A 24735-nucleotide genomic window follows, 5' to 3' on the forward strand; every position below is an offset into this window, starting at 1 on the left:
GTTTTGATATAGTTCAGTGTGACTGTCAGTGTTGGTGCCTTGGTACAGTTCAGTGTGACTGTCAGTGTTGGTGCCTTGATACAGTTCAGTGTGACTGTCAGTGTTGGTGCCTTGGTACAGTTCAGTGTGACTGTCAGTGTTGGTGTTTTGATATAGTTCAGTGTGACTGTCAGTGTTGGCGTCTTGATATATTTCAGTGTGTCTGTCAGTGTTGGTGTCTTGGTACAGTTCAGTGTGACTCTCATAGTCACTGACTTGTTATGTTTAATATTAGTATCAGTGTTTTTTGCCTGTACACGTTTGCGTGGCTGACCGTGTTGGTGATTTGTTGCGGTTCAGTGTGACAGTGCTGTTCGTTTTCTCTGTCAATTGTCTCCACGTGGCTATGTTCTGTGTGTCCATCTTCATCCAAGTGGACTGCTCACACTGTATTACTCATTGCAATGCACATGACTGTACACTTACTTGAATTGTCATTTACACCATTTGATCATTAACGATGTAATCTTTTTATTTTTAATAATACATATTAATGCAACATTGCATAATTGCAGCCTGTAGTCTTCTGGGTGAAATCATTGTCAGTAGAAACATAGGGGAGCAGGTGTCAGGCATCTTGCCCACTGTACCTCCTGCACCATTCAATATGGCAGGGTCTGATCCTCTGTCACTGCCACTCTCCCACTCTCACCCCATCCTCTTAATATCACCAGTTTTCAGAAATTCAACTGTTTCTATCTCGAATATATTCCGTGACTTGGACTCCACAGTCTCCTGTGGGAGAGAAATCCACATAACCACCACCCTTTGAATTAAAATTTATCTGCCCGTCAGCCCAGAATGACACAGCCGATGTCCTGAGAGTGAGATTCTGTGTGCTGGACTCCATCCCACCCCCAACCCCAACCAGGGCAACTATCATCCCACATTCAGTCTGTCCAACTAGAATAGGTCACATTTGAATGAGATCTCCTCTCAATCCTCTAAACCCCAGTGAAGACCGGTCCATCGACCCAACCAGGACCCCATTTTTTCACAGACCATTGAAAGTATACCTTAGGCATTACATGTGATGGTTAGAGGCAGTTGTGACATTCTGTGAGTAAGTTCAAACTTCTTTGTAATCTCAAAAGGTAGTTAGCAGAACTCACTGCTCTCTCTGGAGAAAGCCACTCGCAGTGCTTTTACAGTGAGTGTGATCCTACTACCAAGTTGCTGTTGGCTTTCGAAGATTCATAGTGTTGATGTTGTCAAGTGGGCTGAGCAGCCAATTAGATCAAAGAATTCTCACAGACTGCAAAGCAGGAAATAACACAATCAGATTGTCGTTCACTTTTTAATTGCCAGCCAGAGAACGAAATAAGAATTGGGATTATGCGTGTACAAACGTGAAACAAAAATTATGTTTTGTTACTTTAAAAATCATGGTAGAGTTATCACAGAATGGTGGGAATGAGAATTCACACTTATAAAATTAATACTTCCGGGTTAGCGAGCTGGTTAGTAAGAAATTAATACTTTGTACATTATAAAATCTCAAGTTGCCCCCCCCTACCCATCTAGCAAGGGGCATGATAGTTAAAATGTTGTTTCTACAAGGTGAGAACAGCGTGCCAAGATCCAAAGGTTTTGTAATTTCAGCCAAAATGAGAAGACTGCAGCAGCCACTCCATGGAGATAAAAAAGATATCCCTGATAGCAACCCCCTGATTGCACAGGGGGCGACTGACCATCAGAGATTGTTGTTACTTTCAAACAATATTCACGATGATGACTGCTAAGATTTCGGTCCAAGGTGGATAAGCTAGTCTGAGGACAACTGAGATTTTGTGGAGTTGGTGCAACCTGAATTTGGTTCTGCAGGATCCATTAAAGCATGATCATTATTTCAGCAATGATGGGTTAGTGGTTGGGAGCACTGGCATGTCCTGGCGGGGGCAAGCCTGAGCGCAGAGCTTCTGGCTTATGGGTAGGGGCATTATCACTGACCTCTAGGGTGTTCTCCCTGTTTTGATTAGTAGATACATGTCTAATAATCAGTTTGAGCCAACTGAGGTATCTTGACACCTTTGTATAGATGCCATATTTCCCCTGCTGGGCGCATCCTTCTCCCCAGCTGACAATGCCAGTCAAGAACCAGGTGTTCTTGTGTTCTGTGACGTGGGGCCCACCACTGTCCCCTTGGCAAGCATCTTTGCTCTTGTTCTTGTAGCCAGCGCAGAACATGTTCGGAGACACCTGGTGCCTGCTAGACTCGACGCATTCTGTCCGATCAATATATGGCACCATGATGCGCTGGAGCTTGTCAGCTGACATCCCATGGTAAACAACGTGGCCCCAGCCACTGACCAAGGCGTTCGCTGAGTTCATCAGCACCTTGTTTGCAAAGTCTTTCTGGGGCAGGCAGATCGGCACAACGTTCTGGTTGAACTGCATAGGTTCCTTCAATTGCAGGACCGCAATATCGTTGTCGTAATTTCTGCGCTGGAAATGCGGGTGAGCAATGACTGCCTCAACCTCAAGCCGCTGTTCTGTGTGCTCGTCTTCCCTGACATTAAATTCGCCTGGGGAGGTTAACAAGAGATACCTGTCAACTGGTCAGTGCCTCAGTGTTGTGCAAATGTCCGGTGTTATTCATTCAACTGTTAAATGTGCAGCAAGTTACTGACAAGCAATGAAATGAAAGAGACTCCTGAACTCCATGTTACTCGTTGTTGCCTTGATTCTCTTTCACTGTTTAAAAACCTGTTTTCATCTCAGTCTTGAGTCGACATAATGACCCAGCTTCAACAAGCCTCTGTGGTGAAGAATTCCACAGGTTTGCTACTCTCTGAGAGAAGAAATTTTTCCTCATCTCTATTTTCAATGTTCTGAGATTATATTCTCTGGTCCTAGACTCTCCCACAAGGGGAAACAACTTTTCCGCATCTACCCTGCCATTTTCCTAAAGAGACTTATATGGGCGGCGCAGTGGCTCAGTGGTTAGCACTGCTGCCTCACAGCCCCAGGGAACCAGGTTCAATTCCTGCCTTGGGCAACTATCTGTGTGGAGTTTGCACATTCTCTCCGTGTGTGCATGGGTTTCTTCTCACAGTCACAAAGATGTGCAGGTTAGGTGAATTGGCCATGACTAAATTGCCTACAGTGTTAGGTGAAGGGGTAAATGTAAGGGAATGGGTCTGGGTGGGTTGCTCTTCGGAGGGTCGGTGTGGACTTGTTGGGCCGAAGGGCCTGTTTCCACACTGTAAGCAATCTAATCTAAAGGTTGCCTCCCATTCTTGTAAGCTCCCATGAGTATAGGCCTAAACTCTCATAACAGAGGACCCTCCATGCCTGGTATCAGTACAATGAACCATTTCTGGACTCCCACCAATGCCAGTATATGCTTACTTTTAATATAATGATTTGACCTTATGTGTTTCATGGAGGCAAAGCAGTCAACACAGCTTTGTGAGGGGCAGGTCATGCCTCACAAACCTTATCGAGTTCTCTGAGGATGTGACTAGAAAAGTTGATGAGGGTCGAGCTGTGGATGTGGTGTATATGGACTTCAGCAAGGCATTTGATAAGGTTCCCCATGGTAGGCTCATTCAGAAGGTCAGGAGGAATGGGATACAGGGGAACATAGCTGTCTGGATACAGAACTGGCTGGCCAACAGAAGGCAGCGAGTGGTAGTAGAAGGAAAATATTCTGCCTGGAAGTCTGTGGTGAGTGGTGTTCCACAGGGCTTTGTCCTTGGGCCTCTACTGTTTGTAATTTTTATGAATGACTTGGATGAGGGGATTGAAGGATGGGTCAGCAAGTTTGCAGACGACACAATGGTTGGAGGTGTCGTTGACAGTATAGAGGGCTGTTGTAGGCTGCAGCGGGATATTGACAGGATGCAGAGATGGGCTGAGAGGTGGCAGATGGAGTTCAACCTGGATAAATGTGAGGTGATGCAACTTGGAAGGTCGAATTTGAAAGCTGAGTACAGGATTAAGGATAGAATTCTTGGCAGTGTGGAGGAACAGAGGGATCTTGGTGTGCAGGTACATAGATCCCTTAAAATGGCCACCCACGTGGACAGGGTTGTTAAGAAAACATATGGTGTTTTGGCTTTCATTAACAGGGGTATTGAGTTTAAGAGTCATGAGATCTTGTTGCAGCTCTATAAAACCTTGGTTAGACTGCACTTGGAATACTACGTCCAGTTCTGGTCGTCCTATTATAGGAAAGATGTGGATGCTTTGGAGAGGGTTCAGAGGAGGTTTACCAGGATGCTGCCTGGACTGGAGGGCTTATCTTATGAAGAGAGGTTGACTGAGCTCGGACTTTTTTCATTGGAGAAAAGGAGGAGGAGAGGGGACCTAATTGAGATATACAAGATAATGAGAGGCATAGATAGAGTCGATAGCCAGAGACTATTTCCCAGGGCAGAAAGGACTAACACGAGGGGTCAGAGTTTTAAGCTGGTTGGAGGAAAGTATAGAGGGGATGTCAGAGACGGGTTATTTACACAGAGAGTTGTGAGAGCATGGAATGCGTTGCCAGCAGCAGTGGTGGAAGCAAGGTCACTGGGGACATTTAAGAGACTACTGGACATGCATATGGTCACAGTATTTTGAGGGTACATTAATGAGGATCAGTGGTCGGCACAAAATCGTGGGCTGAAGGGCCTGTTCTGTGCTGTACTGTTCTATGTTCTATGTTCTAAAATTACAAGTGATCTGAAGGGGACATCAGAGCAGATGACCAAAAAAACTTAGCCAAAAGTAATATATTTAGTGGAGAATCTTAAAGGAGGGAGAGGTGGAGAGATTCAGTGAGGAAGATCCAGAGCAGAGGACTGACATGTTAAGGGCACTGCCTCTAAAAGCTATGATGAAAAATGCAGAAATAGAAAATAACTTCAATATTCAAGGTTTGTAGCATTGACGGGCATTGGTGAGAATGAAGGGGATTGGAGTGAAACCATAGACAGATTTCAACAGGTTGAATCCTTAAAAAGAGCTGTTAATCCAATCTGGGGTTAATGGCCCACGCAATCTGCTCCCACAAGGAGGTTAAACAGTTCATCAACTTCACCAACACGTTCCACCTCAACCTTAAGTGCACTTGGACCACCTCGGACACCTCTCTCCCCTTCCTGGACCTCTCCATCTCCATCAACAGTGACCGACTCAACACTGACACCTTCTACAAACCCACCAACTCCCACAGCTACCTGGACTACACCTCTTCACACCCTGCCTCCTGTAAAAAGGCTATCCCTTATTCCCAATTCCTCCGCCTCCTCCACATCTGCTTCCAGGAGGACGAAGTCCACCATAAAACATCTCAGATGGCCTCCTTCTTCAAAGACTGCAATTTCCCCTGCCACGTGGTTGATGATGCCCTCCAGAACATCTCTTCCACTTCCCACACCTCTGTCCTCAATCCCCACACCTCCAACTGCAACAAGAACAGAACCCCTCACCTCCACCCCACCAACATCCACATATAACGCATCATCCTCTGCCACTTCCACCACCTCCAAACGGGCCCCACCACCAAGGATATATTCCCCCCCACACCCCTATCAGCGTTCCGGAGAGACTATTCCTTCTGTGACTCCCTTGTCAGGTCTTCCCCTCCCCTCCCCCACCAACAAACCACCCTCCCGTCCTGGCACCTTTCCCTGCCACCGCAGAAATTGCAAAACCTACGCCCACACCTCCTCCCTCACCTCCATCCAAGGACCCAAAGGAGCCTTCCACATCCATCAAAGTTTCACCTGCACTTCCACCCATGTCATTTACTGTATCCGTTACTCCCGATGCGGTCTCCTCTACATTGGGGAGATAGGATGCCTACTTGCAGAGCGCTTCAGAGAACATCTCCGGGACACCCGCAACTCCACCAATTCCGCCAAGGACATGCAGGTCCTGGGTCTCCTCCATCGCCACCCCGTCACCACCCGACGCCTGGAGGAAGAATACCTCATCTTCTACCTCGGGACCCTCCAACCACACAGCATCAATGTGGATTTCACCGGTTTCCTCATTTCCCCTCCCTCCACCTTATCCCACTTCCAACCTTCCAGGTCAGCACCATCCTCATGACCTATCCCACCCGTCCATCTTCCTTCCCATCTATCCGCTCCACTCTCCTCTCCAACTTATCACCATTACCCCCACCTCCATTCACCTATCCCACCCTCAGCTACCTTCCCCCCTACACCTCCCATTTATCTCACCACATCCACCCCCCCCCATCCCTCCCCCACATACAACCCCGACCTCACAAGCCTCATTCCTGATGAAGGGCTTTTGGCCGAAACATCGATCCCCCTGCTTCTTGGATGCTGCCTGACCTGCTGTGCTTTTCCAGCACCACACTCTTGACTCCAATCTCCAGCATTTTGCTGTCCTCACTTTCACATAGCCCTTTATTACTGATCATGTGCTCAACAGCTTTTTACTGACCTGTCTGAGTACTGTTTATTAGAGGTTATTACTGACCTTGTGAGTAGCAGTTGTTTTGAAGTTTATTACTGACCTGTGTGAGTAGAAGTTACTGTACAATGCGGATAGCAGCTGAAAATGTGTTGCTGGAAAAGCGCAGCAGGTCAGGCAGCATCCAAGGCGCAGGAGAATCGACGTTTCGGACATGAACCGAAGAAGGCTTCCTGAAGAAGGGCTCATGCCCGGAACGTCGATTCTCCTGCTCCTTGGATGCTGCCTGACCTGCTGCGCTTTTCCAGCAACACATTTTCAGCTCTGATCTCCAGCATCTGCAGTCCTCACTTTCTCCAATGCGGATAGCAGTTTATTACAGCTTATTACTGACTTGTGTGGTCAGCGGATTATTATAGTTTATTTATGAATGTGCGATCAGCTGTTTATTATAGTCCATGACTGACCAGTGAGGGTAGCAGTTATTGTACAGTTTATTACAGATCTGTGTGGTTAGCAGTTTATTATAGTTATAACTGACCTGTCTGGGTAGCAGTTTGTTTCCGATCTGAGTGGGCAGCAGTTATTGTACTGTTTATTACTGACCTGCGTGGATAGCAGTCATTGTACTGTTCATTACTGATCTGAGTGGGTAGCAGATATTGTAATGTTTATTACTGACCTGCGTGAGTAGCAGTTATAGTACTGTTTATTACTGACCTGTGTGGGTCACAGATATTGTACTGTTTATTACTGACCTGAGTGGGTAGCAGTTTATTACTGTTCTGTCTGGGTAGCAGGTATTGTACTGTTTATTACTGACCTAAGTGAGTAGCAATTTATTACAGTTTATTACTGTTCTGTCTGGGTAGCAGGTATTGTAATGTTTATTACTGACCTGTGTGGGTCACAGATATTGTACTGTTTATTACTGACCTGTATGGGTAGCAGTTTATTACTGACCTGCGTGGGTAGCTGTTGTTGTACTGTTTAGACCATAAGACCATAAGACATAGGAGTGGAAGTAAGGCCATTCGGCCCATCGAGTCCACTCTGCCAATCAATCATGGCTGCTGGGCACTTCAACTCCACTTACCTGCATTCTCCCCGTAGCCCTTATTCCCCGAGACAACAAGAATCTATCAATCTCGGCCTTGAAGACATTAGCGTCCCGGCCTCCACTGCACTCTGCGGCAATGAATTCTACAGGCCCACCACTCTCTGGCTGAAGAAATGTCTCTGCATTTCTGTTCTGAATTTACCTCCTCTAATTCTAAGGCTGTGCCAACAGGTCCTAGTCTCCTCACCTAACGGAAACAATTTCTTAACGTCCACCCTTTCCAAGCCATGTATTATCTTGTACGTCTCTATTAAGTCTCCCCTTAATCTTCTAAACTCCAATGAATACAATCCCAGGATCCTCAGCCGTTCCTCATATGTTAGACCAACCATTCCAGGGATCATCCGTGTGAATCTCCGCTGGACACGCTCCAGTGCCAGTATGTCCTTCCTGAGGTGTGGGGACCAAAACTGGACACAGTACTCCAAATGGGGCCTAACCAGAGCTTTATAAACTCTCAGTAGCACAACGGTGCTTTTATATTCCAACCCTCTTGAGATAATTGACAACATTGCATTCGCTTTCTTAATCACAGACTCAACCTGCATATTGACCTTTAGAGAATCTTCGACTAGCACTCCCAGATCCCTTTGTACTTCGGCTTTACGAATTTTCTCACCGTTTAGAAAGTAGTGTATGCTTTTATTCTTTTTGCCAAAGTGCAAGACCTCGCATTTGTTCACGTTGAATTTCATCAGCCATTTCCTGGACCACACTCCCAAACTGTCTAGATCCTTCTGCAGCCTCCCCACTTCCTCAGTACTACCTGCCTGTCCACCTAACTTCGTATCATCTGCAAACTTCGCTAGAATGCCCCCAGTCCCTTCATCCAGATCATTAATATATAATGTGAACAGCTGTGGCCCCAACACTGAACCCTGCGGGACACCGCTCGTCACCGGCTGCCATTCTGAAAAAGAACCTTTTATCCCAACTCTCTGCCTTCTGTCAGACAGCCAATCCTCAATCCATCCCAGTAGCTCACCTCGAACACCATGGGCCCTCACCTTGCTCAGCAGCCTCCCGTGTGGCACCTTGTCAAAGGCCTTTTGGAAGTCTAGATAGACCACATTCACTGGGTTTCCCTGGTCTAACCTACTTGTCACCTCTTCAAAGAATGCCAACAGGTTTGTCAGGCATGACCTCCCCTTAGTAAATCCATGTTGACTTGTTCTAATCAGACTCTGCTCTTCTAAGAATTTAGAAATCTCATCCTTAATGATGGATTCTAGAATTTTACCAACAACCGAGGTTAGGCTAATTGGCCTATAATTTTCCATCGTTTGTCTTGATCCTTTCTTGAACAATGGGGTTACAACCGCAATCTTCCAATCATCCGGGACTTTCCGTGACTCCAGTGACTCTTGAAAGATCTCAACCAATGCCTCTGCTATTTCCTCTGCCACTGCTCTCAGAACTCTAGGGTGTATCCCATCGGGGCCAGGAGATTTATCAATTTTAAGACTTTTTAGCTTTTCTAGCACTATTTCTTTTGTAATGACAACCATACTCAACTCAGCCCCCTGACTCCCTTTAATTGTTGGGATATTACTCCTGTCTTCCACTGTGAAAACTGACGCAAAGTACTTGTTAAGTTCTCCTGCTATTTCCTTATCTCCCATCACTAGGCTTCCTGCATCAGTTTGAAGTGGCCCAATGTCTACTTTTGCCTGTCGTTTGTTTCTAATGTATTGAAAGAAACTTTTACTATCATTTCTAATATTACTGGCTAGCCTACCTTCATATTTGATCCTCTCCTTCCTTATTACTCTCTTTGTTATCCTCTGTTTGTTTTTGTTGCCTTCCTAATCTTCTGATTTCCCACTGCTCTTGGCCACTTTATAGGATCTCTCTTTTTCTTTAATACATTTCCTGACTTCCTTTGTCAGCCATGGCTGTCTAATCCCTCCCCAGATAATCTTTCTTTTCTTGGCGATGAATCTCTGTACAGTGTCCTTAATTATACCCACAAACCCTTGCCATTTTTGCTCTACTGTCTTCCCCGCAAGCCTCTGCTTCCAGTCTATTTTTGTCAGTTCCTCTCTCATGCTCTCATAAATACCTTTATTTAACTGTAACACCATTACATCCGATTTTGCCTTCTCTCTTTCAAACTCCAGACTGAACTCTACCATATTATGATCGCTGCTTCCTAAGGGTTCCCTTACTTTAAGATCTTTTATAAAGTCTGGTTCATTGCAAAGCACTAGGTCCAGAAGAGCCAGCTCCCTTGTGGGGTCCATGACAAGCTGTTCCAAAAAGCCATCCTGTAAACATTCCATGAATTCCCTTTCTTTGGATCCACTGGCAACATTATTTACCCAGTCCACCTGCATATTGAAGTCTCCCATAATCACCATGACCTTGCCTTTCTGACATGCCTTCTCTATTTCCCGGTACATGTTGCATCCCTGGTCCTGACCACTGTTCGGAGGTCTGTACATAACTCCAATTATGGTTTTTTTGCCTTTGTGGTTCCTCAATTCCACCCACACAGACTCCAGATCATCTGACGCTATGTCATTCAGTGCCATAGATTTAATATTGTTCTTAACTAACAAGGCAACCCCACCCCCTCTGCTGACCTCCCTGTCTTTTCGATAAGTTGAAAATCCTTGGAGGTTTAACTGCCAGTCCTGACCCCCCTGTAACCAAGTCTCTGTGATGCCTACCACATCATAATCATTCACTATGATCTGTGCCATTAGTTCATCTGCTTTGTTATGAATGCTATGAGCATTCAGGTAAAGTGCCTTAACTTTCTTATCATTAGAGATATTGGAAGTCATATGATGTCCTAAGTTATCCTTGCTTTTTTCTGCATTCTCAGTCTGCCTCAATTTTAAATCCGCCTGGACACATGCTATCCTGCTGCTTGTCTTTCCATTTAACGCCATACTCCCTGTTGCTTTCACTTTCCCTTCCCCCCAACTCAGAAGTTTAAAGTCCTACTGACCACCCTATTTATCCTCTTCGCTAGAACATTGGTACCTGATCGGTTCAGGTGGAGACCGTCCCAACGGTACAGATCCCCCCCAGTTCCAAAACTGATGCCAATGCCCCATGAAGTGGAATCCCTCTTTCCCACACCAATCCCTTAGCCACGTGTTTACTTGCCTAATTTTCTTGTCCCCATGCCAATTGGCACGTGGCTCGGGCAGTAATCCAGAGATTATGACCCTTGAGGACCTGTGCTTCAATTTCCTTCCTAGTGCTTTGTAATGCCCAAACAGGTCCTCCACCCTAGTCTTGCCTATGTGTTAGTACCAACGTGGACCACAACAACTGGATCCTCCCCCTCCCGCTCCAATATCCTTTCAAGCCGGTCGGAGATGTCCCGCACCCTGGCACCGGGCAGGCAACACACCATGCGAGACTCCCAATCTGGCTTGCAAAGGATACTATCTGTCCCCCTAATTATAGAATCTCCCATAACCACTACTTGTCTTTTTGCTCCCCCCTCTTGAATGGCCTTCTGCACCATGGTGTCTTGGTCAGCTGGCTCATCCTGTCCAGAGCCCTTTTCCTCATCCGAACAGGGAGCAAGAATCTCGTACCTGTTGGACAAGGTCAAGGGCTGAGGCTCCTGCACTCCTGAACTCAGGTTCCCCCTATCTGCCTCACTTACAGTCACACACTGATGAGCCTGATCACTAGCTGAATGTGAATTGCTTAATCTCCCAGGTGTGACTGCCTCCTGAAACAAAACGTCCAGGTAACTCTCCCCCTCCCGGATGTGCCGCAGTGTTTGAAGCTCAGAGTCCAGATCATCAACTCTGATCCGGAGTTCTTCCAGCAACCAACACTTGCTGCAGATGTGGTCACTGCCATTCACAATGGGATCAGCCAGCTCCCACATCATACAGCTACAGCACATCAACTGCCCAGCCATCTCCGCTTAGTTAATTAATTACTTAGTTACTTTATACAAGTTTGAGTTAGAATACTTTCTGATACCTCTCGGCTACAGTCTTTCCCTAAAGAACTAATATATATACACACACAAAAACAAAGTAAATTTCTAACCAGTCAAAAAAAAATTTACTTTGTTTTTGTTTATTACTGACCTGTCTGGGGACCGGTTTATTACAGGGCATTACTGACCTGTGTGGGGAGCAGCTATTGCACTGTTTATTACTGACCTGTGTGGGAAGCAGTTTATTAGTGACCTGCAAGGGTAGCAGTTATTGTACTGTTTATTACTGACCTGCCTGGATGGCAATTATTGTAGTGTTTATTACGGACCTGTGTGGGTAGCAGTTATTGTGCTGTTTATTGCTGACCTGAGTGGGGAGAGGTTATTGTGCTGTTTATTACTGACCTGTGTAGGTAGCAGTTATTGTGCTGTTTATTACTGACCTGTGTGGGGAGCAGTTATTGTACTGTTTATTTCTGACCTGAGTGGGTAGCAGTTTATTACTGATCTGCGTGGGTAGCAGTTATTGCACTGTTTAGTACTGTCGTTCGTGGGTAGCAGTTATTGTATTGCTTATTACTGACCTGAGTGGGTAGCAGTTTTTGCACTGTTTATTACTGACCTGAGTGGATAGTAGTTATTGCACTGTTTATTACTGACCTGTGTGGGTACTAGTTATTGTACTGTTTATTACTGATCTGAGTGGGTAGCAGTTATTGTACTGTTTATTACTGATCTGAGCGGGTAGCAGTTATTAGACTGTTTATTACTGACCTGAGTGGGTAGCAGTTATTGTACCTGTTTATCACTGAACTGTCTGAGTAGAAGTTTGTTACTGACCTGCGTGGGGAGCAGTTATAGTACATGATTATTACTGACCTGCGTGTGTAGCAGTTATTGTGCTGTTTATTACTGATCTGAGTGGGTAACAGTGTTTGTATTGTTCATTACTGACCTGCGTGGGTAGCAGTTATTGTACTGTTTATTACTGACCTGAGTGGGAAGCAGTTATTGTACTGTTTATTACTGACCTGTGTGGGTAGCAGTTATTGTACTGTTTATTACTGACCTGCGTAGGTAGAAGCTATTGTACTGTTTATTACTGACCTGTGTGGGGAGCAGTTATTGTACTGTTTATTACTGATCTGAGTGGGTAGCTGTTATTGTACTTTTTATTACTGACCTGCGTGGGTAGCACTTATTGTACAGTTTATTACTGACCTGAGTGGGTAGCAGTTATTGTACCTGCTTATTACTGAACTGTCTGGGTAGCAGTTTGTTACTGACCTGCATGGGAAGCAGTTATGATACAGTTTATTACTGATCTGCCTGCATAGCAGTCTTTGTATTGTTCATTGCTGACCAGCATGGGTAGCAGTTATTGTACTGTTTAATACTGACATGTGTGGGTAGCAGTTATTGTACTGTTTATTAGTGACCTGAGTGGGTAGCAGTTATTGTACTGTTTATTACTGACCTGCGTGGGTAGAAGTTATTGTTCTGTTTCAAACTGACCTTCGTAGGTAGCTGTTTATTACTGAACTGCGGGGTAGCAGTTATTGTATTGTTTATTACTGACCTGTGTGGGTAGCAGTTATTGTACTGCCTATTACTGACCTGTGTGGGTAGCAGTTATTGTAATGTTTATTACTGATCTGAGTGTGTAGCAGTTTATTACTGACTTGCTTGGGTAGCAGTTAATGTACTGTTTATTACTGACCTTACTGGTTAGCAGTTTATTACAGACGTGTGTGGGTTGCACATATTGTACTGTTTATTACTGACCTGAGTGGGTAGCAGTTATTGTATTGTTTATTCCTGATCTGAGTGGGGAACTGTTATTGTACAGTTTATTACTGACCGGAGTGGGTAGCAGTTATTGGACTGTTTATTACTGACCTGCATGGGTAGCAGTTTATTACTGACCTGTGTGGGTGGCAGTCATTGTACTGTTTATTACTGACCTGCGTGGGTAGCAGTTATTGCACTACTTAGTACTATCGTTCGTGGGTAACAGTTTTTGCACTGTTTATTACTGATCTGAGTGGGTAGTAGTTATTGTATTGTTTAACACTAATCTGAGTGGATAGCTGTTATTGCACTGTTTATTACTGACCTGTGTGGGTAGCAGTTATTGTACTGTTTATTACTGACCTGAGTGGGTGGCAGTTATTGTACTGTTTATTACTGACCTGAGTGGGTAGCAGTTATTGTACCTGCTTATTACTGAACTGTCTGGGTAGCAGTTTGTCACTGACCTGCATGGGAAGCAATTATGGTACAGTTTATTACTGATCTGCCTGGGTAGCAGTCTTTGTATTGTTCATTGCTGACCAGCGTGGGTAGCAGTTATTGTACTGTTTAATACTGACCTGTGTGGGTAGCAGTTATTGCACTGTTTAATACTGACCTGTGTGGGTAGCAGTTATTGTACTGTTTATTAGTGACCTGAGTGGATAGCAGTTATTGTACTGTTTATTACTGACCTGCGTGGGTAGAAGTTATTGTTCTGTTTCAAACTGACCTTCGTGGGTAGCTGTTTATTACTGACCTGCGGGGTAGCAGTTATTGTATTGTTTATTACTGACCTGTGTGGGTAGCAGTTATTGTACTGCCTATTACTGACCTGTGTGGGTAGCAGTTATTGTAATGTTTATTACTGATCTGAGTGTGTAGCAGTTTATTACTGACTTGCTTGGGTAGCAGTTAATGTACTGTTTATTACTGACCTTACTGGTTAGCAGTTTATTACAGACCTGTGTGGGTTGCACTTATTGTACTGTTTATTACTGACCTGAGTGGGTAGCAGTTATTGTATTGTTTATTACTGATCTGATTGGGTAGCAGTTATTGTACTGTTTATTACTGACATGCGTGGGCAGCAGTTATTGTACTGTTTATTCCTGACCTGTGTGGGTCACAGTTATTGTATTGTTTATTACTGATCTGAGTGGGTAGCAGTTATTGTACTATTTAGTACTGACCTGTGTGGGTAGCAGTTTTTGCACTGTTTATTACTGACCAGAGTGGATAGTAGTTATTGCACTGTTTATTACTGACCTGTGTGGGTAGTAGTTATTGTACTGTTTATTCCTGACCTGTGTGGGTTGCAGTTATTGTATTGTTTATTACTGATCTGAGTGGGTAGCAGTTATTGTACTATTTATTACTGAGCTGGGAGGGTAGAAGTTTATTATAGTTTATTTTTGACGTGCGTGGGTAGCAGTTATTGTGCTGTTTATTACTGACCTGTGTGAGTAGCAGTTTATTACTAACCTCTGTAGGGAGCAGTTAGTGTACTGCTTATCAGTAATCTGAATGGGTAGCAGTTTATTATAGATTATTTTTGATGTGCGTGGGTAGCAGCTATTGCACTGTTTATTACTGACCTGTGTGGGTAGCAGTGTATTACTGATCTGTCTGGGTAGCAGTTATTGTACTGTTTATTACTGACATGAGTGAGCAGCAATTTATTATAGTTTATTACTGACCTGTGTGGGTGGCAATTATTGTATTGTTTATTACTGACTTGAGTGGGTAGCAGTTTATTACAGTTTATTTTTGACGTGCGTGGGTAGCAGTTATTGCACTGTTTATTACTGATCTGCGTGGGTAGCAGTTTATTACTAACCTGTGTGGGTAGCAGTTATTGTACTGCTTATTACTGACCTGAGTGGGTGGCAGTTTATTACACCTTATTTTTGACGTGTGTGGGTAGCAGTTATTGCACTGTTTATTAATGACCTTACTGGGTAGCAGGTTATTACTGACCTGAGTAGGTAGCAGTTATTGTACTGTTTACTACTGACCTGCGTGGGTAGCAGTTATTGTGCTGTTTATTATTGACCTGTGTGGGTAGCAGTTATTGTACCGTTTATGACTGACCTGTGTGGGTAGCAGTTATTGTACTGTTTATTACTGACCTGTGTGGGTAGCAGTTATTGCACTGTTTAGTACTGTCGTTTGTGGATAGCAGTTATTGTATTGTTTATTACTGACCTGAGTGGGTAGCAGTTTTTGCACTGTTTATTACTGATCTGCATGTGTAGTAGTTATTGTACTGTCCATTCATGACCTGAGTGGGTAGCTGTTATTGTACTGTTTATTCCTGACCCATGTGGGTAGCAGTTATTGTACTGTTTATTACTGCTCTGAGTTGCTAGCAGTTATTGTACTGTTTATTACTGACCTGTGAGGGTAGCAGTTACTGTACTGCTTACCACTGATCTGATTGGGTAGCACTGATTGTACTGTTTATTACTGACCTCTGTGGTTAGCAGTTATTGTCCTGTTTATTACTGATTTGAGTGGGTAGCAGTTATTGTACTGTTTATTTCTGATCTGAGTGGGTAGCAGTGTTTAGACTGTTTATTACTGACCTGAGTGGGTAGCAGTTCTTGCATCTGTTCATCACTGAACTATCTGAGTAGCAATTTGTTACTGACCTGCGTGGGGAGCAGTTATAGTACATGTTTATTACTGACCTGCGTGCGTAGCAGTTATTGTGCTGTTTATTACTGATCTGAGTGGGTAAAAGTGTTTGTATTGTTCATTACTGACCTGCGCGGGTAGCAGTTATTGTACTGTTTATTACTGACCTGCGTGGGTAGCAGACTTTGTGCTGTTTATTACTGACCTGTGTGGGTAGCAGTTATTGTACTGTTTATTACTGACCTGCGTGGGTAGCAGACTTTGTGCTGTTTATTACTGACCTGAGTGGGTAGCAGTTCTTGTACTGTTTATTACTGACCTGCGTAGGTAGAAGCTATTGTACTGTTTATTACTGACCTGTGTGGGGAGCAGTTATTGTACTGTTTATTACTGATCTGAGTGGGTAGCTGTTATTGTACTTTTTATTACTGACCTGCGTGGGTAGCTCTTATTGTACTGTTTATTACTGACCTGAGTGGGTGGCAGTTATTGTACTGTTTATTACTGGCCTGATTGGTTATCACTTATTGTACTGTTTATTACTGACCTGAGTGGGTAGCAGTTATTGTACCTGCTTATTACTGAACTGTCTGGGAAGCAGTTTGTTACTGACCTGCATGGGAAGCAGTTATGGTACAGTTTATTACTGATCTGCCTGCATAGCAGTCTTTGTATTGTTCATTGCTGTCCAGCGTGGGTAGCAGTTATTGTACTGTTTAATACTGACCTGTGTGGGTAGCAGTTATTGTACTGTTTATTACTGACCTGCGTGGGTAGAAGTTATTGTTCTGTTTCAAACTGACCTTCGTAGGTAGCTGTTTATTACTGACCTGCGGGGTAGCAGTTATTGTATTGTTTATTACTGACCTGTGTGGGTAGCAGTTATTGTACTGCCTATTACTGACCTGTGTGGGTAGCAGTTATTGTAATGTTTATTACTGATCTGAGTGTGTAGCAGTTTATTACTGACTTGCTTGGGTAGCAGTTAATGTACTGTTTATTACTGACCTTACTGGTTAGCAGTTTATTACAGACCTGTGTGGGTTGCACTTATTGTACTGTTTATTACTGACCTGAGTGGGTAACAGTTATTGTATTGTTTATTACTGATCTGAGTGGGGAGCAGTTATTGGACTGTTTATTACTGACCTGCGTGGGTAGCAGTTTATTACTGACCTGTGTGGGTGGCAGTCATTGTACTGTTTAATTCTGACCTGCATGGGTAGCAGTTATTGCACTATTTAGTATGTGTCGTTCGTGGGTAACAGTTTTTGCACTGTTTATTACTGATCTGAGTGGGTAGTAGTTACTGTATTGTTTAACACTAATCTGAGTGGATAGCTGTTATTGCACTGTTTATTACTGACCTGTGTGGGTAGCAGTTATTGTACTGTTTATTCCTGCTCTATGTTGCGAGCAGTTATTGTACAGTTTATTACTGATCTGAGTGGGTATCTGTTATTGTACTGTTTATTACTGACCTGCGTGGTTAGCACTTATTGTACTGTTTATTACTGACCTGAGTGGGTGGCAGTTATTGTACTGTTTATTACTGACCTGCATAGGTAGAAGTTATTGTACTGTTTATTACTGACCTGTCTGGGGAGCAGTTATTGTACTGTTTATTACTGACCGGAGTGGGTAGCAGTTATTGTACCTGCTTATTACTGAACTGGCTGGGTAGCAGTTTGTTACTGACCTGCATGGGAAGCAGTTATGGTACAGTTTATTACTGATCTGCCTGCATAGCAGTCTTTGTATTGTTCATTGCGGACCAGCATGGGTAGCAGTTATTGTACTGTTTAATACTGACCTGTGTGGGTAGCAGTTATTGTACTGTTTATTAGTGACCTGAGTGGGTAGAAGTTATTGTTCTGTTTCAAACTGAACTTTGTGGGTAGCTGTTTATTACTGACGTGCGGGGTAGCAATTATTGTATTGTTTATTACTGACCTGTGTGGGTAGCAGTTATTGTACTGCCTATTACTGACCTGTGTGTGTAGCAGTTATTGTAATGTTTATTACTGATCTGAGTGTGTAGCAGTTTATTACTGACTTGCTTGGGTAGCAGTTAATGTACTGTTTATTACTGACCTTACTGGTTAGCAGTTTATTACAGACCTGTGTGGGTTTCACTTATTGTACTGTTTATTACTGACCTGAGTGGGTAGCAGTTATTGTCTTGTTTCTTACTGATCTGAGTGGGTAGCAGTTATTGTACTGTTTATTACTGACCGGAGTGGAAAGCAGTTATTGGACTGTTTATTACTGACCTGCGTGGGTAGCAGTTTATTACTGACCTGTGTGGGTGGCAGTCATTGTACTGTTTAATACTGACCTGCGTGGGTAGCAGTTATTGCACTATTTAGTACTGTCGTTCGTGGGTAACAGTTTTTGCACTGTTTATTACTGATCTGAGTGGGTATTAGTTATTGTATTGTTTAACACTAATCTGAGTGGATAGCTGTTATTGCACTGTTTATTACTGACCTGTGTGGTTAGCAGTTATTGTACTGTTTATTCCTGCTCTATGTTGCGAGCAGTTATTGTACAGTTTATTACTGATCTGAGTGGGTATATGTTATTGTACTGTTTATTACTGACCTGCATGGGTAGCACTTATTGTACTGTTTATTACTGACCTGAGTGGGTGGCAGTTATTGTACTGTTTATTACTGACCTGCATAGGTAGAAGTTATTGTACTGTTTATTACTGACCTGTCTGGGGAGCAGTTTTTGCACTGTTTATTACTGACCAGAGTGGATAGTAGTTATTGCACTGCTTATTACTGACCTGTGTGGGTAGTAGTTATTGTACTGTTTATTCCTGACCTGTGTGGGTCGCAGTTATTGTATTGTTTATTACTGATATGAGTGGGTAGCAGTTATTGTACTATTCATTACTGAGCTGGGTGGGTAGCAGTTTATTCCAGTTTATTTTTGACGTGCATGGCTAGCAGTTATTGCACTGTTTATTACTGACCTGCGTGGGTAGCAGTTTATTACTAACCGGTGTGGGTAGCAGTTATTGTACTGCTTATTACTGACCTGAGTGGGTAGCGGTTTATTACAGTTTATTTTTGATGTGCGTGGGCAGCAGTTATTGCACTGTTTATTACTGATCTTACTGGGTAGCAGGTTATTACTGACCTGAGTAGGTAGCAGTTATTGTACTGTTTACTACTGACCTGTGTGGGTAGCAGTTATTGTACTGTGTATTACTGACCTGCGTGGGTAGCAGATATTGCACTGTTTAGTACTGTCGTTCGTGGTTAGCAGTTATTGTATTCTTTATTACTGACCTGAGTGGGTAGCAGTTTTTGCACTGTTTATTACTGAACTGAGTGGGTAGCTGTTATTGTACTGTTTATTACTGACCTGTGTGGGTAGCAGTTATTGTACTGTTTATTACTGACCTGCGTGGGTCGCAGTTATTGTGCTGTTTATTACTGACCTGTGTGGGTAGCAGTTATTAGACTGTTTATTTCTGACCTGAGTGGGTAGCAGTTATTGTACCTGTTTATCACTGAACTGTCTGAGTAGCAGTTTGTTACTGACCTGCGAGGGGAGCAGTTATAGTACATTTTTATTACTGACCTGCGTGCGTAGCAGTTATTGTGCTGTTTATTACTGATCTGCGTGTGTAGCAGACTTTGTGCTGTTTATTACTGACCTGAGTGGGACGCAGTTATTGTACTGTTTATTTCTGACCTGCGTAGGTAGAAGCTATTGTACTGTTTATTACTGACCTGTGTGGTGAGCAGTTATTGTGCTGTTTATTACTGACCGGAGTGGGTAGCAGTTATTGGACTGTTTATTACTGACCTGCATGGGTAGCAGTTTATTACTGACCTGTGTGGGTAGCAGTCATTGTACTGTTTATTTCTGACCTGAGTGGGAAGCAGTTATTGTACTGTTTATTTCTGACCTGAGTGGGCAGCTGTCATTGTACTGTTTATTACTGACCTGAGTGGGAAGAAGTTATTGTACTGTTTATTTCTGATATGAGTGGGTAGCAGTTATTGTACTGTTTATTACTGACCTGCGTAGGTAGAAGCTATTGTACTATTTAGTACTGTCGTTCGTGGGTAACAGTTTTTGCACTGTTTATTACTGATCTGAGTGGGTAGTAGTTATTGTATTGTTTAACACCGATCTGAGTGGGTAGCTGTTATCGCACTGTTTATTACTGACCTGTGTGGTTAGCAGTTATTGTACTGTTTATTCCTGCTCTATGTTGCTAGCAGTTATTGTACTGTTTATTACTGATCTGAGTGGGTAGCTGTTATTGTACTGTTTATTACTGACCTGCGTGGGTAGCACCTATTGTACTGTTTATTACTGACCTGAGTGGGTGGCAGTTATTGTACTGTTTATTACTGACCTGAGTGGGTAGCAGTTATTGTACCTGCTTATTACTGAACTGTCTGGGTAGCGGTTTGTTACTGACCTGCATGCGAAGAAGTTATGATACAGTTTATTACTGATCTGCCTGGGTAGCAGTCTTTGTATTGTTCATTGCTGACCAGCATGGGTAGCAGTTATTGTACAGTTTAATACTGACCTGTGTGGGTAGCAGTTATTGTACTGTTTATTAGTGACCTGACGGGGTAGCAGTTATTGTACTGTTTATTACTGACCTGAGTGGGTGGCAGGTATTGTACTGTTTATTACTGACCTGAGTGGGTAGCAGTTATTGTACCTGCTTATTACTGAACTGTCTGGGTAGCGGTTTGTTACTGACCTGCATGCGAAGCAGTTATGGTACAGTTTATTACTGATCTGCCTGGGTAGCAGTCTTTGTATTGTTCATTGCTGACCAGCATGGGTAGCAGTTATTGTACAGTTTAATACTGACCTGTGTGGGTAGCAGTTATTGTACTGTTTATTAGTGACCTGAGTGGGTAGCAGTTATTGTACTGTTTATTACTGACCTGCATGGGTAGAAGTTATTGTTTTGTTTCAAACTGAACTTCGTGGGTAGCTGTTTAGTACTGACCTGCGGGGTAGCAGTTATTGTATTGTTTATTACTGACCTGTGTGGGTAGCAGTTATTGTACTGCCTATTACTGACCTGTGTGGGTAGCAGTTATTGTAATGTTTATTACTGATCTGAGTGTGTAGCAGTTTATTACTGACTTGCTTGGGTAGCAGATAATGTACTGTTTATTACTGACCTTACTGGTTAGCAGTTTATTACAGACCTGTGTGGGTAGCAATTTATTACTAACCTGTGTCTGTAGCAGTTATTGTACTGCTTATTACTGACCTGAGTGGGTAGCAGTTTATTACAGTTTATTTTTGACGTGTGTGGGTAGCAGTTATTGCACTGTTTATTACTGACCTTACTGGGTAGCAGGTTATTACTGACCTGAGTAGGTAACAGTTATTGTACTGTTCACTACTGACCTGCGTGGGTAGCAGTTATTGTGCTGTTTATTACTGACCTGTGTGGGTAGCAGTTATTAGACTGTTTATTTCTGACCTGAGTGGGTAGCAGTTATTGTACCTGTTTATCACTGAACTGTCTGAGTAGCAGTTTGTTACTGACCTGCGAGGGGAGCAGTTATAGTACATTTTTATTACTGACCTGCGTGCGTAGCAGTTATTGTGCTGTTTATTACTGATCTGCGTGGGTAGCAGACTTTGTGCTGTTTATTACTGACCTGAGTGGGAAGCAGTTATTGTACTGTTTATTTCTGACCTGCGTAGGTAGAAGCTATTGTACTGTTTATTACTGACCTGTGTGGGGAGCAGTTATTGTGCTGTTTATTACTGACCGGAGTGGGTAGCAGTTATTGGACTGTTTATTACTGACCTGCATGGGTAGCAGTTTATTACTGACCTGTGTGGGTAGCAGTCATTGTACTGTTTATTTCTGACCTGAGTGGGAAGCAGTTATTGTACTGTTTATTTCTGACCTGAGTGGGCAGCTGTCATTGTCCTGTTTATTACTGACCTGCGTAGGTAGAAGCTATTGTACTATTTAGTACTGTCGCTCGTGGGTAACAGTTTTTGCACTGTTTATTCCTGATCTGAGTGGGTAGTAGTTATTGTATTGTTTAACACTGATCTGAGTGGGTAGCTGTTATTGCACTGTTTATTACTGACCTGTGTGGTTAGCAGTTATTGTACTGTTTATTCCTGCTCTATGTTGCTAGCAGTTATTGTACTGTTTATTACTGATCTGAGTGGGTAGCTGTTATTGTATTGTTTCTTACTGACCTGCGTGGGTAGCAGTTCTTGTACTGTTTATTACTGACCTGAGTGGGTGGCAGTTATTGTACTTTTTATTCCTGCTCTATGTTGCTAGCAGTTATTGTACTGTTTATTACTGATCTGAGTGGGTAGCTGTTATTGTACTGTTTATTACTGACCTGCGTGGGTAGCACCTATTGTACTGTTTATTACTGACCTGAGTGGGTGGCAGTTATTGTACTGTTTATTACTGACCTGAGTGGGTGGCAGTTATTGTACTGTTTATTACTGACCTGAGTGGCTAGTAGTTATTGTATTGTTTAAAACTGATCTGAGTGGGTAGCTGTTATTGCACTGTTTATTACTGACCTGTGTGGTTAGCAGTTATTGTACTGTTTATTCCTGCTCTATGTTGCTAGCAGTTATTGTACTGTTTATTACTGATCTGAGTGGGTAGCTGTTATTGTACTGTTTATTACTGACCTGCGTGGGTAGCACCTATTGTACTGTTTATTACTGACCTGAGTGGGTGGCAGTTATTGTACTGTTTATTACTGACCTGAGTGGGTGGCAGTTATTGTACTGTTTATTACTGACCTGAGTGGGTAGCAGTTATTGTACCTGCTTATTACTGAACTGTCTGGGTAGCGGTTATTACTGACCTGGGTGGGTGGCAGTTATTGTACTGTTTTTTACTGACCTGAGTGGGTAGCAGTTATTGTACCTGCTTATTACTGAACTGTCTGGGTAGCGGTTTGTTACTGACCTGCATGCGAAGCAGTTATGGTACAGTTTATTACTGATCTGCCTGGGTAGCAGTCTTTGTATTGTTCATTGCTGACCAGCATGGGTAGCAGTTATTGTATTGTTTAACACTGATCTGAGTGGGTAGCTGTTATTGCACTGTTTATTACTGACCTGCGTGCGTTGCAGTTTATTACTAACTGGTGTGGGAAGAAGTTATTGTACTGCTTATTACTGACCTGAGTGGGTAGCAGTTTATTACAGTTTATTTTTGACTTGCGTGGGTAGCAGTTATTGCACTGTTTATTACAGACCTGCGTAGGTAGCAATTTATTACTAACCTGAGTAGGTAGCAGTTATTGTACTGTTTACTGCTGACCTGCGTGGGGAGCAGTTATTGTACGGTTTATTACTGACCTGTGTGGGTAGCAGTTTATTACAGTTTATTTTTGACGTGCGTGGGTAGCAGTTATTGCACTGTTTATTACTGACCTTACTGGGTAGCAGGTTATTACTGACCTGAGTAGGTAGCAGTTATTGTACTGTTTACTACTGACCTGCGTGGGTAGCAGTTATTGTGCTGTTTATTACTGACCTGTGTGGGTAGCAGTTATTAGACTGTTTATTTCTGATCTGAGTGGGTAGCAGTTATTGTACCTGTTTATCACTGAACTGTCTGAGTAGCAGTTTGTTACTGACCTGCGAGGGGAGCAGTTATAGTACATTTTTATTACTGACCTGCGTGCGTAGCAGTTATTGTGCTGTTTATTACTGATCTGCGTGGGTAGCAGACTTTGTGCTGTTTATTACTGACCTGAGTGGGAAGCAGTTATTGTACTGTTTATTTCTGACCTGCGTAGGTAGAAGCTATTGTACTGTTTATTACTGACCTGTGTGGGGAGCAGTTATTGTGCTGTTTATTACTGACCGGAGTGGGTAGCAGTTATTGGACTGTTTATTACTGACCTGCATGGGTAGCAGTTTATTACTGACCTGTGTGGGTAGCAGTCATTGTACTGTTTATTTCTGACCTGAGTGGGAAGCAGTTATTGTACTGTTTATTTCTGACCTGAGTGGGCAGCTGTCATTGTCCTGTTTATTACTGACCTGCGTAGGTAGAAGCTATTGTACTATTTAGTACTGTCGCTCGTGGGTAACAGTTTTTGCACTGTTTATTCCTGATCTGAGTGGGTAGTAGTTATTGTATTGTTTAACACTGATCTGAGTGGGTAGCTGTTATTGCACTGTTTATTACTGACCTGTGTGGTTAGCAGTTATTGTACTGTTTATTCCTGCTCTATGTTGCTAGCAGTTATTGTACTGTTTATTACTGATCTGAGTGGGTAGCTGTTATTGTACGGTTTATTACTGACCTGTGTGGGTAGCAGTTATTAGACTGTTTATTTCTGACCTGAGTGGGTAGCAGTTATTGTACCTGTTTATCACTGAACTGTCTGAGTAGCAGTTTGTTACTGACCTGCGAGGGGAGCAGTTATAGTACATGTTTATTACTGACCTGCGAGCATAGCAGTTATTGTGCTGTTTATTACTGATCTGCGTGGGTAGCAGACTTTGTGCTGTTTATTACTGACCTGAGTGGGAAGCAGTTAATTTACTGTTTATTTCTGACCTGCGTGGGTAGCAGTTATTGTACTGTTTATTACTGACCTGCGTGGGAAGCAGACATTGTGCTGTTTATTACTGACCTGAGTGGGAAGCAGTTATTGTACTGTTTATTTCTGACCTGAGTGGGTAGCAGTTATTGTACTGTTTATTACTGACCGGCGTAGGTAGAAGCTATTGTACTTTTTATTACTGACCTGTGTGGGGAGGAGTTATTGTAATGTTCATTACTGTCCTGCGGGGTAGCAGACTTTGTGCTGTTTATTCCTGACCTGTGTGGGTAGCA

General features: G+C 43.1%; 1 protein-coding gene across 1 annotated transcript in view; it reads right to left on the reverse strand.

Annotated features, from left to right (window-relative positions):
- Positions 1–559: 559 nt before the first annotated feature.
- LOC140486090 (coagulation factor X-like) overlaps positions 560–24735 on the reverse strand; it is a 207199-nt gene continuing 183023 nt past the window's right edge. Inside the window, exon 8 of the mRNA XM_072584742.1 lies at positions 560–2564. Within this exon, the coding sequence (XP_072440843.1) occupies positions 1903–2564 (662 nt within the window). The 3' untranslated portion in view covers positions 560–1902. The remainder of the gene's footprint in view (positions 2565–24735) is intronic.

This window comes from Chiloscyllium punctatum, chromosome 15 (genome assembly GCF_047496795.1).
Source record: "Chiloscyllium punctatum isolate Juve2018m chromosome 15, sChiPun1.3, whole genome shotgun sequence".
Lineage (NCBI taxonomy): Eukaryota > Metazoa > Chordata > Chondrichthyes > Orectolobiformes > Hemiscylliidae > Chiloscyllium > Chiloscyllium punctatum.